Source organism: Pongo abelii, chromosome 21 (assembly GCF_028885655.2).
Source record: "Pongo abelii isolate AG06213 chromosome 21, NHGRI_mPonAbe1-v2.0_pri, whole genome shotgun sequence".
Taxonomy (NCBI): domain Eukaryota; kingdom Metazoa; phylum Chordata; class Mammalia; order Primates; family Hominidae; genus Pongo; species Pongo abelii.
The window spans coordinates 56316263-56332012 of record NC_072006.2 but is presented as its reverse complement, the minus strand read 5'-3'; the positions used below and the strand labels follow the sequence as shown (position 1 = coordinate 56332012).

Here is a 15750-nt window from a genome sequence, read left to right as displayed (position 1 = left end):
CCCAGCCTATGTATATATTTAAAATGTGTACATTTAAAGCAGTGGTTCTCAACCAAGGACAATTTTTGCCTGCCCCTACTCCACCCCCTAGGACATTTTTAATGTCTGGAGACATTTTTTGTTGTCACAAGTTGGGGTGACACCACTGGCATTCAATGGGTACAGAGCAGGGATGCTGCTAAGCATCCTTTGCTCAGAACAGCCCCAACCACAAAGAATTATCTGATTTAAAATGTCAATACTGCAGAGACTGAGAAACTGATTTAAACAAGCAAATACCACACAACCATTAAAATAGTATCTAACATATGCTAAGTGCTGAGAATTTTACATTTATCATCTCTTTTTAATCTTTTTACAACACTTTGAAAGGGGTAGAGACTCTTCTGTCATTCCTATTTGCAGACGAAGAAATTAAGGCAGACAGAGTAAGAGAACTTGCCCAGGATCACACAGCTAGTGAAAGGCAGAGTCAGGATTTGAACCCAGGCTCATCTGAATCCAGAGGCCAGGATCTTACCTACTGTGCTGTTTGGCCTTGGAAAGCTGCCTTGGGTAGTTTGTTAGGCAAAAACAGGTGAGTGTTAGACAAATTAATAAGCATGATTCTGTTATTGGAAAAGAGCAAACATTAGTGTGTACATTGCAGAAAAATCAAACAGGATGAATATGCATTATGCTTTTGCCAGTGGTCCCTCTCTCAGTAGCATCAGTTTAGGGAGGCGTGGTCAGACACGTCACACACAAACACATCCCCTTCTTCTCCCATGGTAGCATCTCAGTGCAAATTGCACATTTTCCACAAAGCACTTAGTACATCATATAATTTTATATTGCCTTGTGAGACTCTTTAATACCTTTCACTCTTACTATACTGTTGGCTCCTTGAGAACAGCTTCTGTGCCTGTTTGTTTGCTTGTTTCCTCGGTTGAATCCTCAGGTTAGCCCAGAGCCCAGCATAGGAAGAATTCTCCATGCATATTTGCCAGATATATAGGCAAATGGATGCTTGGCGTGAGACCATGGGAGACCTCTCCTTCCTACATGATAGACTACTAGAATGTTTGAATTTATTTACATCAAATGCATTCTTTTTAAAATCAGAAAAAAAAATACCGTTTTTAAACACAAATTGGGGTTCATCCGTACAATAAAATATAGTACAGCCTATAAAAGTAAAGTTGTAGGTATAGATTTAATGCATGGAATCCCTATTGTTGCATTTGGTTTTTTGTTTTTTTGAGATGGAATTTCGCTCTTGTTGCACAGGCTGGAGTGCAATGGTGCGTTCTTGGCTCACTGCAACTTCCGCCTCCCAGGTTCAAGCGATTCTCCTGCCTCAGCCTCCCAAGTAGCTGGCATTACAGGCATGTGCCACCATGCCCAGCTAATTTTGTATTTTTAGTAGAGACGGAGTTTCTCCATGTTGGTCAGGCTGGTCTTGAACTCCCAACCTCAGGTGATCTGCCTTCCTCGGCCTCCCGAAGTGCTGGAATTACAAGCATGAGCCACCGCGGCTGGCACCTATTGTTGCATTTGAAAGGGAGAGAGCTAGAGAAAAATGATGCTTGTAGTGTGTTCATGGCTGTGTATTTATGTGTAGATGCAAAGAAAACAAGTTAAGGAATATGATTTCTTCTAGGGGAGTGGAACTGTGGGTGAATTTTGCTCTCCTTTTTCTTTTTCTTTTTCCCTTATTAGCCCTTTTCTAATTTTTCTACAGTGAACATGTAATTCACTTCGTAGCACAGTCAGTTAGTTCTATAAGATGACACATGCATTCCTAAAAATCACTGTGCAAAGAACATTGTACAGTAAAAACCACCGGGCTTATGGAAAAATAGGGGTGGTGGCCTACACTCAAAAACCTCACCAGTGACACATTTTTTAAAAGATGGGAACTTAACAAAAATCATGGCCAGGCACAGTGGGTGGCTCACACCTGTAATCCCAGCACTTTTGGAGGCCAAGGCGAACAAATTGTTTGAGCTCAGGAGTCGGAGACCAGCCTGGGCAACATGGTGAAACCCTGTCTCTACTAAAAATACAAATGTGTGACTGTGATCCCAGCTACTTGAGAGGCTAAGGTGTGAGGACTGCTTGAGTGTGAGAGGTCAAGGCTGCAGTGAGCCATGATCGCACCACTGCATGTCAGCCTGGGTGACAGCAAGACCCTGTCTCAAAATACAAACACACACAATAAAAATTTTAGCACAGTTTTACACATATTAAATTCTTTAAAAGTATATAAACGCTAAGATTAATGGCACTTTTAAAAAGTCCTCAAGTTTGCTTGTGGAAATATGATTCTAAAAAAACTGCAGCCTGTGGGCCATTGTGGAGCGATGGAAGGAGGATTATCTGAAATGAGACAGGGCAGGTATAGATGAGTGTGGCTTCTAACACGTGGTGAGCCGAAGTCCCTGGAGATGTATAGGTGTGTGCATTTTGTGTATACCTATGTGATTCTGTTTACCTGGGTGCAGTTTTCAGTATTCAGCTAGTGTTTCCTGCAAATGAACTTGCACATAAGCAAATGCAAAGTGTATGTTATGTTCATAGATGCTATTGCTCCCTAATATACCAGTCAATTGGAACAAACTTGTGTTTTCACAGTAAAGGTTACAGCAGAACTGACTGCTAGAGCGGGGGAGGGCAGGAGCATCTCAAGTTATTGAAGTACAAATATTTCTGGATTATAATTTCAGTTTTCTGCTTTTCTGAACAGTTATATTCAGGTTTTACAGGAAAATAGTACATGGGTTACATAGGTTTAAAAGTGATAATAGGAAACATCTCTGGAGTTTCTATTATGTGCTTTTTACATGCATGATCTTAATTAATCCTCCCCAGAACCTTTGAGGTAAGATCCACACTGAAGGACCTAAGGCTCAGAGGTTAGGTGGCCTGCCCAAGGTCACACAGCTGTGAAGCACCAGGGCCAAAATTCAAACCCAAGTCTTCCCCGAGCCAAGGCTGTGCCTGTATTCTTTATTCTCTATTGTATTTCAGTTGGACATGATATCAGTAGTGATTTTAAGTAGCAAGCTCTAAGACGGACAGCATGAAGGACAGAGGAAGACCCAGGAAGCTGGACTTGAATGAGGCCATTCTGCCAGGAACACCAGGTAACATGAGGCCATCGTCATGATCCTCAAGGACATGTCCAGTCCTACACACAGACTCTCAGATGTTGGATCAGCAAATCTTATCAACATCAAGACTTACAGACCTTGGCTGGGCGTGACGGCTCACGCCGTAATCCCTGCACTTTGGGAGGCCGAAGCAGGAGGATCACTTGAAGTCAGGAGTTCAAGACTAGCCTGGCCAACATGGTGAAACCCAGTCTACTAAAAATACAGAAATTAGCCAGGTGTGGTGGCATGCACCTGTAATCCCAGCTACTCATGAGGCTGAGACACAAGAATTGCTTGAACCCAGGAGGCAGAGGTTGCAGTGAGCTGAGATCACGTCACTGCACTCCAGCCTGGGTGATAGAACGAGACTCTGTCTCCAAAAAAAAGAGGCTTGCAGACCAGAAAGGGCAGGTGGCAGCCCTCCTTGCTGTTCAGAGCAGTGCTTTGCTTCCACCAGACTTAAAGAGGATGCCACTGTTGAATACATTTCTTGGTTCATTTGGTTTATGGGATACACCCAGCCTCTGAATCATCTCATCATGTGAAGAGCGTGGGCTACACACAAGCCTGGGGTTCAGCTTCAGCTTCACCCCTTGCTAGCTGTGTGACCTTGGGCAAGTAACTTCACCTCTCTGTTTCCTCATCTATAAAATGGGTAATAATAATAGAGTGGTTGTGATGATTCAATAGGCTCATCTGAACAAAGGACTTAGAAGAGTACTGGGCCACACTGATCTCCCACTATATGTAAATGAATGTAATAATTATGGTCACCCAGGGTTGTCCAATATAGCTCATAAATACCATTTTGATCAGAAATAAAAGTTAGTACTGGATGCAGTGACTCATGCCTGTAATCCCAGCAATTTAGGAGGCTGAGGCGGGCGAATCATCTGAGGTCAGGAGTTCGAAACCAGCCTGGCCAACATGGTAAAACCCCGTCTCTACTAAAAATACAAAAATTAGCCATGTGTGGTGGTAGGCACCTGTAATCCCAGCTACTCGAGAGTCTGAGGCAGGAGAATTGCCTCAATCTGAGAGGTGGAGGTTGCAGTGAGCTGAGATCATGCCACTGTACTCCACCCTGGATGACAAAGTAAGACTCTGTCTCAAAAAAAAAAAAAAAAAAAAAAAAAAGAAAAGTTAGTGAAGTAGAATGGCATTATTTCTCAGCTGTTGTTACATAGATGCAGAAAATAGGTCCAGCTAGTGATCTTCAAACTTTTAAAGTGATGCACCCCAGCAGTTATTAAATGTTTAGCCCTCTCTCCAATAGAGAAATGACTATTTATAAACACTATGCATTTAGAATTCTACAACTCCAAACACTGCAATAGCTCCCATTTTCACACACAGTGAGAGCCAAAGTCCTTACTAGCCATAAGAACCCACCCTAGAGGAACCAGCTTCCTCTACTCCCCTCGATATTCCCAGCTTCCTCTACTCCCCTCGATATTCCCAGCTTCCTCTACTCCCCTCGATATTCCCAGCTTCCTCTACTCCCCTCAATATTCCCAGCTTCCTCTACTCCCCTCGATATTCCCAGCTTCCTCTACTCCCCTCAATACTCATTCTGCTCCAGCCTGCTCTGGTCTCCCTGCCTCTTTCCCCACATCAGTCCTGCTCCCACCTTTGCCCGTTGCTCTGGCTGTTCCCTCTGCCCGGAAGCCTCATCCCCTGGAGTTCTGCAGACCTCACTCCCTCACTTTGTTTGAGTCTGCACAATTGTCACCTTCTCAATGAGGCCAACCCCTGACCACATATGTAAAATTGCCACCACCTCCCTCCACTTCCACATTCCTTTCCTCATTTTTCTTTTTTACTGTGATAATTTATTGTATCAGCCAGACGCAGTGGCTCATGCCTGTAATCTCAGTATTTTGGGAGGCCGAGGCGGGTGGATCACCTGAGGTCAGGAGTTGGAAACCAGCCTGGCCAACATGGCAAAACCCCATCTCTACTAAAAATACAAAAATTAGCTCGGTGTGGTGGCATGCACCTGTAGTCCCAGCTACTTCAGAGGCTAAGGCAGGAGAATTGCTAAGGCGGAGGTTGCAGTGAGCCAAGATCGTGCCACTGCACTCTAGCCTGGGTGACAGAGTGAGACTCTGTCTCAAAAAATAATAATAATAATAATTTATTATATCTATTAACTTACTCTTTCTAATACACTATGAAATTGTTTTAGCTTATTCAGCCTGCTATAACAAATTACCATAGATTGGGTGGCTTTATTTATTTAATAGACAGGATCTCACTCTGTTACCAGGCTGGAGTACAGTAACATGATCCTGGCTCATTGCAGCCTCGACCTCCTGGGGTGAAGCAATCCTCCTGCCTCAGCCTCCCAAAGTGCTAGAATTACAAGCATGAGCTTCTGGCATGGCCTCTGGGTGGCTTAAAAAACAAGAATTTATTTGTCACAGCTCTGAAGGCTGAGAAGTCCAAGATGAAGGCACTGCCAAATCCAGTGTCTACTGAGGACCCACTTCCTGGTTCATAGCTGGCCACCTTCTAGTATCTTCACATAGCAGAGAGCAGAAAGCAAGAGCAAGCTCTTGTGTCTCTTCCAATAAGGGATCTCATTCCATTCATGAGGCCTCCACCCTCGTGATGTAATCACCTCTCAAAGGGCCCACCTCCTAATTCCATCACACCGGGGGTTAGAATTTCAGCATATGATTTTGGAGGTGCACAAACATTTAGTCCACAGCAGTAATGTAACTACTTATATTTATTATTTATTGTTTTTCCCTTCCTGCTAGGATGTAAGCCCCAAGAGGACAGGGGATTTTGTTTTATTTACCAATATATCTCAGCCCATAGAACAGTGCCTGGCACATAGTAGGTACTCAATAAATATTTATTGGCTGGATGAAGTGGCTCACACCTGTAATCCCAGCACTTTGGGAGGCTGAGGCGGGTGGATCACCTGAGGTCAGGAGGTTAAGACCAGCCTAGCTAACATGGCACAACCCCATCTCTACTACAAATACAAAAATTAGCCAGGTGCAGTGGTGCACCTGTAGTCCCAGCTTCTCAGGAGGCTGAGGCAGGAGAATTGCATGAACCCGGGAGGCGGAGGTTGCAGTGAGCCAAGATCATGCTACTGCACTCCAGCCTGGGCGACAGAGCGAGACTCTGTCTGAAAAATAAATAAATATTTATTGAATTAAGCAATTCAATAACTAAATGAATTAATGAATATTTTCTTTATCTACATGAAACTCTGGGCTAAGCCCAGAAAGGCAATTATGTTTTGGTAGACAGTTCTAGTTATCAGCCAGGCCTAGCAGCTCACACCTATAATCCCAGCACTTTGAGAGAACGAGGCTGGAGGATTGCTTGAGCTCAGAAGTTCTAGACCAGCCTGGGAAACATGGCAAAACTCCGTCTCTACAAACAACACAAAAAAAGTATCCAGGTGACGTGGCACATGCCTATGGTTCCAGCTACTCAGGAGGCTGAGGTGGGAGGACTTCTTGAGCCTGGGAGGCAGAGGTTGCAGTGAGCCAAGATAGTGCCACTGCACTCCAGCCTGGGTGACAAAGGAAGACTCTGACTCAAAAAAATAATAAAAAGAAAAAGGTTTTTTGTTTGTCTGTTTTTTTGAGACAGAGTCTCACTCTGTCACCCAGGCTGGAGTGCATTGGTGTGATCTCAGCTTACTGCAACCTCCGCCTCCCGGATTCAAGAGATTCTCCTGCCTCAGCTTCCGGAGTAGCTGGGACTACAGTCGCGCGCCACCACGCCCAGCTAATTTTTTTTTTTTTTTTTTTAGTAGAGACGGGGTTTCACTATGTTGGCCAGGCTGGTCTCGAACTCCTGACCTCAGGTGATCCACCCGCCTCGGCCTCCCAAAGTGCTGGGATTACAGGAGTGGGCCACCGTACCTGGCCTGTTTTTTTTCTTTTTTTTGGAGACGGAGTCTTGCTCTGTCGCCCAGGCTGGAGTGCAGTGGCGCGATCTCGGCTCACTGCAAGCTCCGCCTCCCGGGTTCACGCCATTCTCCTGCCTCAGCCTCCTGAGTAGCTGGGACTGCAGGCGCCCGCCACCACGCCCGGCTAATTTTTTTTTGTATTTTTAGTAGAGACGGGGTTTCACCGTGTTCGCCAGGATGGTCTCGATCTCCTGACCTCGTGATCCGCCCGCCTCGGCCTCCCAAAGTGCTGGGATTACAGGTGTGAGCCACCGCGCCCGGCCTGTTTTGTTTTTTTAATGAAAGTTCTAGTTGTCTCTCAAGATCCTGTCTCTTTCTTCCATGGAATTGAATTTTCAGCAGGGCTGAATTTTTTCAGAAAGAAAGCCTACATTTCCAAGTCTCGTTTGTAGTTTAGGTGCGGTCACGTGACTTCATTCTGGCCAATGGGATATAAACGGAAGTGTCAAGTCCCGGGTGGGTATCTTTGCTTTCTCTTTGTTCCTTTTTCCATCTTGCTGCCTGGAACTTGGATGCCGCCATCTTGGGCAATGAGGTCATTCGACTCTGCAAAGCAGAGAACCAAGAAAGAAGCAGCTTGGGGCCGGGCACAGTGGCTCACGCCTATAATCCCAGCACTTTGGGAGGCCGAAGCGGGCGGATCACGCGGTCAGGAGATTGAGCCATTCTGGCTAACACGGTGAAACCCCGTCTCTACTAAAAAGTACAAAAAATTAGCCGGGTGTTATGGTGGGTGCCTGTCGTCCCAGCTACTTCGGAGGCTGAGTCAGGAGAATGGCGTGAACCCGGAAGGCGGAGCTTGCAGTGAGCCGAGATCACGCCACTGCACTCCAGCCTGGGTGACAGAGCAAGACTCCGTCTCAAAAAAAATAAAAAAAGAAGCAGCTTGGGACCAAGGAGAGTCATTGAAGCCTTGGACTACCTATGTAGTGTTTAATTGAGAGAAAATACGCTTTTATCTTGTTTAAGGCACTGGTTTTTTTGGCTGGATGTACATAATAGACTTTTTTTAAACCAGGAATAAAAATTAAGTTAGGCTTCTGTTTAAGTGTGCAATTGGCAAGCCGTTCTCCAACCCCCACTGGCATAACAATCCTTTCTAGCCGCTTTAAGTTGCTGAGCCACCAATTTCTATTATTCCTGGAATCTGAGTCATCTATACTCCCTGTGTTATTACACATAATATGTTATTATGACTTTAATCAAGGAAATATTTTTTTCACTTGATATATTAGTCACATAGCTCCTGGATTATCAGAAACAGCCAGGAACGCTAGCTAGTATTGCATCATTTTATCTGTTCTTTCCTCTGGGGAGTGGCTTAAAATCAGACCAGCTAGATCTAGGCAGGAACTGGATCGTGCTTTCATTAGTTTCTGCAATTATTTTCAGAAGGAATCAGTTTCCAAGGCAGAAGAAGGAATAAATACTATTTGCTTGGTTTTACTACTGAAGTGGTGTAATTTACATAACAGCAAAATTACAGCTTAGAATTCTAAGTAGCAATTATAATGTTTAAAAAAAAGACAAAACTTTGCACTGAAGCAATAGCAAAGAGTGGAAAATGTTAGATAAACTTCACACAAAATTTAAATATTTATTTAATCTCATTTGCCTGGAGGGAAAAAAACCTCACATTCTTTAGCCCTGAAATTGAAATAGAAGAGAACTCTCACAGACAGTAAATTCAATTCTAAAAGCCCCAATGCGGCCGGGCGCGGTGGCCCACGCCTGTAATCCCAGCACTTTGGGAGGCCAAGGCGGGCAGATCACGAGGTCAGGAGTTCGAGACCAGCCTGTCCAATATGGTGAAACCTGTCTCTACTAAAAAATACAAAAATTAGCCGGGCATAGTGGCACGCGCCTGTAGTCCCAGCTACTCTGGAGGCTGAGGCAGGAGAATCGCTTGAACCTGGAGGCAGAGGTTGCAGTGAGCCGAGATCATGCCACTGTACTCCAACCTGGGCCACAGAGTGAGACTCCATCTCAAAAAAAAGCCCCAATGCAGGAAAATAGATATGGAAGGAACTCAAAAACTCATACAAATAAGGTGGCAAATGAACTTTCTAAAGCCTAATGATACATGTGATGTCACCCAAACAAAACAAAAAGCTAATTAGGCATTCTCGTTTTGCCCTTAAAGCCAATCCTTTTTTTCTCCTCTTGGATCCATCCAGTGAGGTTTTATAACCCTCCTATTTGCCCTAAAGCAAATGGGCATTAAAACCATATTTTAATATTAGGTAAGTTATTGGTAAGCAATCTTTGGTCCTAAAAAAGTGAAACTGTTCTTCATTCAATGCATAAGGATTGAAAAAAGTCTTGGATTAGGAGATCAATTTAATGCCTGTCAAATCACTATGGAAGATGCTTTGAGAAACTCTAGCAGTGCCAGTTTCCCCAAAGTGAGGAGTGGCTCCAAAGTGTGGTGTGAAGATTATTATTGTCCATAAACTAGATAATTTAGGTGGTACATGGGTGTGGCATTAAATAATGCTATAAGGCCTGGTGTGGTTGCTCATGCCTGTAATCCCAGCACTTTGGGAAGCTGAGGTAAGAGGATCGCTTGAGTCCAGGAGTTTGAGACCAGCCTCAGCAAATGGTGAAACCTCGTCTCTATTAAAATACAAAAATTAGCTGGGCATCGTGGTGCGCACCTGTAATCCCAGTTTCTCGGGAGGCTGAGGCAGGAGAGCAAGACCTTGTCTCAAAAAAATAAAAATAAATAAAATAACAATAAATAGGCCGGGTGCGGTGGCTCACGCCTGTAATCCCAGCACTTTGGGAGGCCGAGGCGGGTGGATCACAAGGTCAGGAGATCGAGACCATCCTGGCTAACATGGTGAAACCCTGTCTCTACTAAAAATACAAAAAATTAGCCGGGCATGCTGGTAGGCGCCTGTAGTCCCAGCTACTCGGGAGGATGAGGCAGGAGAATGGGGTGAACCCGGGAGGTGGAGCTTGCAGTGAGCTGAGATCGCGCCACTGTACTCCAGCCTGGGCAATACAGCGAGACTCCGTCTCAAAAAATAATAATAATAAATAAATAAATAAATAAATAATGCTACATCTTCAGTCTTTCAGATTACATTAAGGAGAAAGTCTCTGTTTGGTGCCAATAGATCTTTATCATCTCTCCACACTTACTAATTTCCCGTGTTGAACAGACAGCAAGCCCCAGCTGCACAGCCTTTAGCAGATTAGAGTGCTTACCTAGAATTTTATTTATTTATTTATTTTTATTTTTATTTTTTTTATTTTGAGACGGAGTCTCACTCTGTTGCCCAGGCTAGAGTACAATGGCACAATCTCAGCTCACTGCAACCTCTGCCTCCCGGGTTCAAGCAGTTCTCCCAGCTCAGCCTCCCAAGTAGCTGGGATCACAGGCGGATGCCACCACACCTGGCTAAGTTTTTTTTTTTTTTTTTCAGACAGAGTCTCGCTCTGTTACCCAGGCTGGAGTGCAGTGGTGCGATCTCCGCTCACTGTAACCCCGGCTTCCCGGCTTCAAGCAATTTTCCTGCCTCAGCCTCCCGAGTAGCTGGGATTACAGGTGCTCGTCACCACGCCCGACTAATTTTCATATTCTTAGTAGAGATGGTGTTTCGCTGTGTTGGCTAGGCTAGTCTTGAATTCCTGACCTCAGGTGATTCACCCGCCTCGGCCTCCCAAAGTGCTGGGATTACAGGCATGAGCCACCGCGCCCGGCCATTATTTATTTATTTTTGAGACAAAGTCTCGCTCTGTTTCGTAGGCTGGAGTTCAGTGGTGCAATCATAGCTCACTGCAACCTCCAACTCCTGAGGTCAAGGGATTGTTTCATCTCAGTCTCCCAAGTAACTGGGACTACAGATGTGTGCCACCATACCTGGCTAACTTTTTGTCATTGTTGTAGAGATGGGATCTCACTCTGTTGTCCAGGCTGGTCTTGAAGTCCTGGGCTCACACGATCCTCCCACCTCAGCCTCCCAAAAAAGTGCTGGGATTACAGACGTGAGCCACCATATCTGGCCTAGAATTTTTTTCTTTTTTGGAAATTAATTTGTGCCATTACCTGCTGTTTAATTATGAATACTAAGTTCTCCATTCATAATAGTAATATATAAAGTTTCCTGTGAAAATACATTTGTATAAAGGAAAGGACATGAGTTAAATTGTTTTACCTATATCCGTATTAAGTAAAACATTGACTCCTTAGATTTGGCAGAAATTGTGAAGGTGGTACACAAATGATGAATACAGGGAGACACTGGATTGGAGATCCATCTCCTCCCATCTTCTTCTGCCATCTTTTCTATATCTTTCAGGAGAGAACCCTAGAATTGTGGTCAGCAGACTATTCAGGAACATCGTTTTCAGGAAGTTCACAAGATTAAGACTCTTTCATAATAATAATACTAAGCCCTTATTTATCATTTTCACTTGTAGTCAATCACAAGTACAGTGGGATTTTCCAGAGACTGCATGACATATGATATCACAACAAAGTAAATGTAGAAGCTGCTGTGTGTATCTAGCCATCTTGTATAAAGCAAGGCATTAGAGGGATTAGCAAGAAAAAAGAAGTAAAAAATGTTACTCTTTTCACTAAATTTTTTGTTTTGGAAAATTTTTTTTTTTTTTTCATAAAAGTAACGCTACTTTCTTTCTTTCTTATTCTTTTTTTTTTCAAGACCCAGTCTTGGCCAGGTGCGGTGGCACATGCCGGTAATCCCAACACTTTGGGAGGCCAAGGCAGGCGGATCACGAGGTCAAGAGATTGAGACCATCCTGGCCAACATAATGAAACCCCATCTCTACTAAAAATACAAAAATTAGCTGGGTGTGGTAGCACACACCAGTAATCTCAGCTATTCAGGAGGTTGAGGCGGGAGAATCACTAGAACCTGGGAGGCAGAGGTTGCAGTGAGCCAAGATGGCGCCACTGCACTCCAGCCTGGGCGACAGAGAGAGACTCCGTCTCAAAAAAAAAAAAAAAAAAAGGCAGGCTGAGCATAGTGGCTAATGCCTGTAATCCTAATACTTAGCGAGGCCAATACTGGTGGATTGCTTGAGCCTGGAGTTCGAGAACAGCCTGGGCAACACAAAGAGACCATGTCTCTACAAAAAAAAAAAAAAAAAAATACAACAATTAGCCATGTGTGGTGGTGCGCACCTGTAGTCCCAGCTTGGGAGGCTGAGGCAGGAGGATCACTTGAGCCATGATCACATGACTGTACTCCACCCTGTGCAACAGAGTGACACCCCATCTCACAAACAAAACAAAACTAAAACCTCATATCCCAGCTCTACCACCTCTTAGTTCTGTAGCCTTGGAGAAATCACTTCACTTCTCTTAGTTACAATTTATTCATCTGTAAAATAGGAAAAATAGCACTAATAATACCTGCCTAAGGGGGTAGCTGTGAAGATTCAATAAAACTTGTTGTTGTTGTTGTTGTCGTCAATGTTTTTGCCGTCGTACAGACAGGGTCTCACTATGTTGCCCAGGCTGGTCTCAATCTCCTGTGCTCAAGCTATCTTCTGGCCTTGGCTTCTCAGAATGCTGGTATTATGAGCATGATAGCAGGCCTGGCCTCAATAACATTTTGCTTGTAAAAAGCACATAGTACAGTCGGCCCTCCATATCCATGGGTTCCATATCTGCAGACACAAACAACCAGGGCTGGAAAATAGTTGGAAAAAAAGAACAATAAAAAATAACAAGACTACGATAAAAAATCATATACATAAAACACGCAGTATAAACAACTATTAACATAGCATTTACACTGTATTTGTTTCCAGTTTGTTTGTTTGTTTGTTTGTTTGTTTTTGAGATGGAATTTTGCTCTGTTGACCAGGCTGGAGTGCAATGGCACAATCCTGGCTCACTGCAACCTCCGCCTCCCTGGTTCAAGCAATTCTCCTGCCTCAGCCTCCTGAGTAGTTGGGATGACAGGTGTGTACCATCACACCCAGCTAGTTTTTTTGTATTTTTAGTAGAGACGGGGTTTCACCCTCTTGGCCAGGCTGGTCTTGAACTCCTAACCTCGAGGGATCCACTCACTTTGGTGTATTAGGTATTATAAGTCAGCGGTACCCAACCTTTTTGACACAAGGGACCAGTTTTGCAGAACACAGTTTTTCCACAGACCCGCTGGTAGGTGGATGGTTTTAGGATGATTCAAATACATTACATTTATTGCGTATTTTATTTCTATCATTACATTGTAATATATAATGAAATTATTATACAACTCACTGTAATGTAGAATCAGTGGGAGCCCTAAGTTTGTTTTCCTGCAACTAGACAGTCCCATATGGGGGTGATGGAAGACAGTGACAGATCATCAGCAACCTAGATCCTTCATGTATACAGTTCACAATAGGGTTCGTGCTCCTATGAGAATCTAACGTGGCCGCTAATCTGACAGGAGGCAGAGCTCCGGTGGTAATGTGAGCCATAGGGAGTGACTATAAATACAGAGGAAGCTTTGCTCGCTCACCTGTTGCTCACCTTTTGCTCTGCAGCCTGGTTCCTAACAGGCCATGGACTGGTACCTCTGTTATAAGTAATCTAGAGGCTGGGCACAGTGGCTCACACCTGCAATCCCAGCACTTTGGGAGGCCGAGGCAGGCGGATCACCTGAGGTCAGGAGTTTGAGACCAGCCTGACTAACATGGTAAAACCCCATCTCTACTAAAAACACAAAAATTGGCTTGGGTGGTTTGTGCCTGAGGTTGAGGGTTGCGTCGCTCTCTGGTAAAGGCATGCAGGTGTTGGCCGCAGCCTCTGAGCTGGGATGAGCCGTGCTCCCGGTGGAAGCAAGGGCGCCCAGCCGGAGCCATGGCCAGTATAGTGGTAGCAGTTGGACTGACCATTGCTGCTGCAGGATTTGCAGGCCGTTACGTTTTGCAAGCCATGAAGCATATGGAGCCTCAAGTAAAACAAGTTTTTCAAAGCCTACCAAAATCTGCCTTCAGTGGTAGCTATTATAGAGGTGGGTTTGAACCCAAAATGACAAAACGGGAAGCAGCATTAATACTAGGTGTAAGCCCTACTGCCAATAAAGGGAAAATAAGAGACGCTCATCGACGAATTATGCTTTTAAATCATCCTGACAAAGGAGGATCTCCTTATATAGCAGCCAAAATCAATGAAGCTAAAGATTTACTAGAAAGTCAAGCTAAAAAATGAAGTAAATGTATGATGAATTTTAAGTTCCTATTAGTTTATGTATATGAGTACTAAGTTTTTATAATAAAATGCCTCAGAGCTACAATTTTAAAAAATGATTTAGCACAAGCTAAATCTCAAAGCCTTGGTATAATTTTCTTGTTTAAATTTGGGGATTTTAAATCAGATTATAGTTTAGAATATTTGCATATTAATTATGGGCAAGCACACACCATCTGAATAGAAATATTGTTCATTACTCATTTAGCAGATAATTTGGGAGCTATGTCTACTTTTCAAGGCAAAGTGAAGATGACAGTCCTTGCTTTCAGGGAGCCCCCACTTTAATGGGAGACTGATAAACTGGTAATTAGACTATGTGATAAATAGTATGATGGAAATTAGCTTAAGCTGTTTAAGTAGGAACTCTTATCTTATTCGGTGGAAAGGCTGTTCCAGGTACAGGCAACTGGCCTAGCAACTTGGATACTTGGAACCTTGTATGAAAAGTGAATTTAACCACAACTTAGACCTAAGAAATTGACCTAGGGGGGTGTGTGTGTGTGTGTATTCTATGTACATATAAACAATTTTTATTTCATGCATTAAAAATAGTATGATAAAAAACAAAACAAAACAAAACAAAAAAACACAAAAATTAGCTGGGCGTAGTGGTGGGTGCCTGTAATCCCAGCTACTCAGGAGGCTGAGGCAGGAGAATTGCTTGAACCTGGGATGCAGAGGTTGCAGTGAGCTGAGATTATGCCCTTGCACTCCAGCCTGGGTGACAGAGTGAGACTCCATCTCTAAATAAATAAATAAATCTAGAGATGATTTAGAGTATACAGGAGGATGTGTGTAGGTTACATGCAAATACTAGGCCATTTTATAGCAGGGCCTTAAGCATCTGTACATTTTGGTGTTCACAGAAGACTCCTGAAACCAGTGCCTCATGGATACAGAGGGATGACTGCATACATCAGGGTTTCTCAACCTCAGCACTGCTGACACATTGGGTTGAATAATTTTTGGTTGTGCATTGTAAGGTGTTTAACAGCATCCCTGGCCCCTGCCCTCTAAATGCCAATAGTAATCCCATCCTCTCCCCTTCCCATCAAGTTGTGAAAACCAAAAATATCTCCAGGCATTGCCAAATGTTTTCTGGAGGTAAAAGCACCCCTGATTGAGACCCTCCAGCTGACATGTAAGTATTCTATACGTTCCCCCTCACAGATTGGCCCATGGTCTTGGGTTCAGAACAAACAGTGTAATCAAACCTCACACGTCACAGGGGAGAAAATCAAAGCCCAGAGTGATTTGCCTGTAGTGATTGTGTTTGTTTCCTTGGGTTGTTGCCATAAGAAATAGCCACAAACTGAATGGCTTAAAACAACAGGAATGTATTCTCTCACAGTTGTGGAGAACAGAAATCCGAAATAAAGGTATCAGCAAGGCCATGCCCTTTCTGAAACCTCCAGGGGAAAATTCTTCCTCATCTAGTCCAGTTCCTGCTG

General features: G+C 43.9%; 1 protein-coding gene across 1 annotated transcript; it reads left to right on the top strand.

Annotated features, from left to right (window-relative positions):
* Nucleotides 1-13783: 13783 nt before the first annotated feature.
* On the top strand, nucleotides 13784-14352 carry LOC100453785 (mitochondrial import inner membrane translocase subunit TIM14-like). The gene has a single exon (XM_054542332.2). The coding sequence runs from the start codon at nucleotides 13907-13909 to the stop codon at nucleotides 14255-14257; it is 351 nt and encodes a 116-aa protein (XP_054398307.1). The 5' UTR covers nucleotides 13784-13906; the 3' UTR covers nucleotides 14258-14352.
* The last annotated feature ends 1398 nt before the right edge of the window (nucleotides 14353-15750 follow it).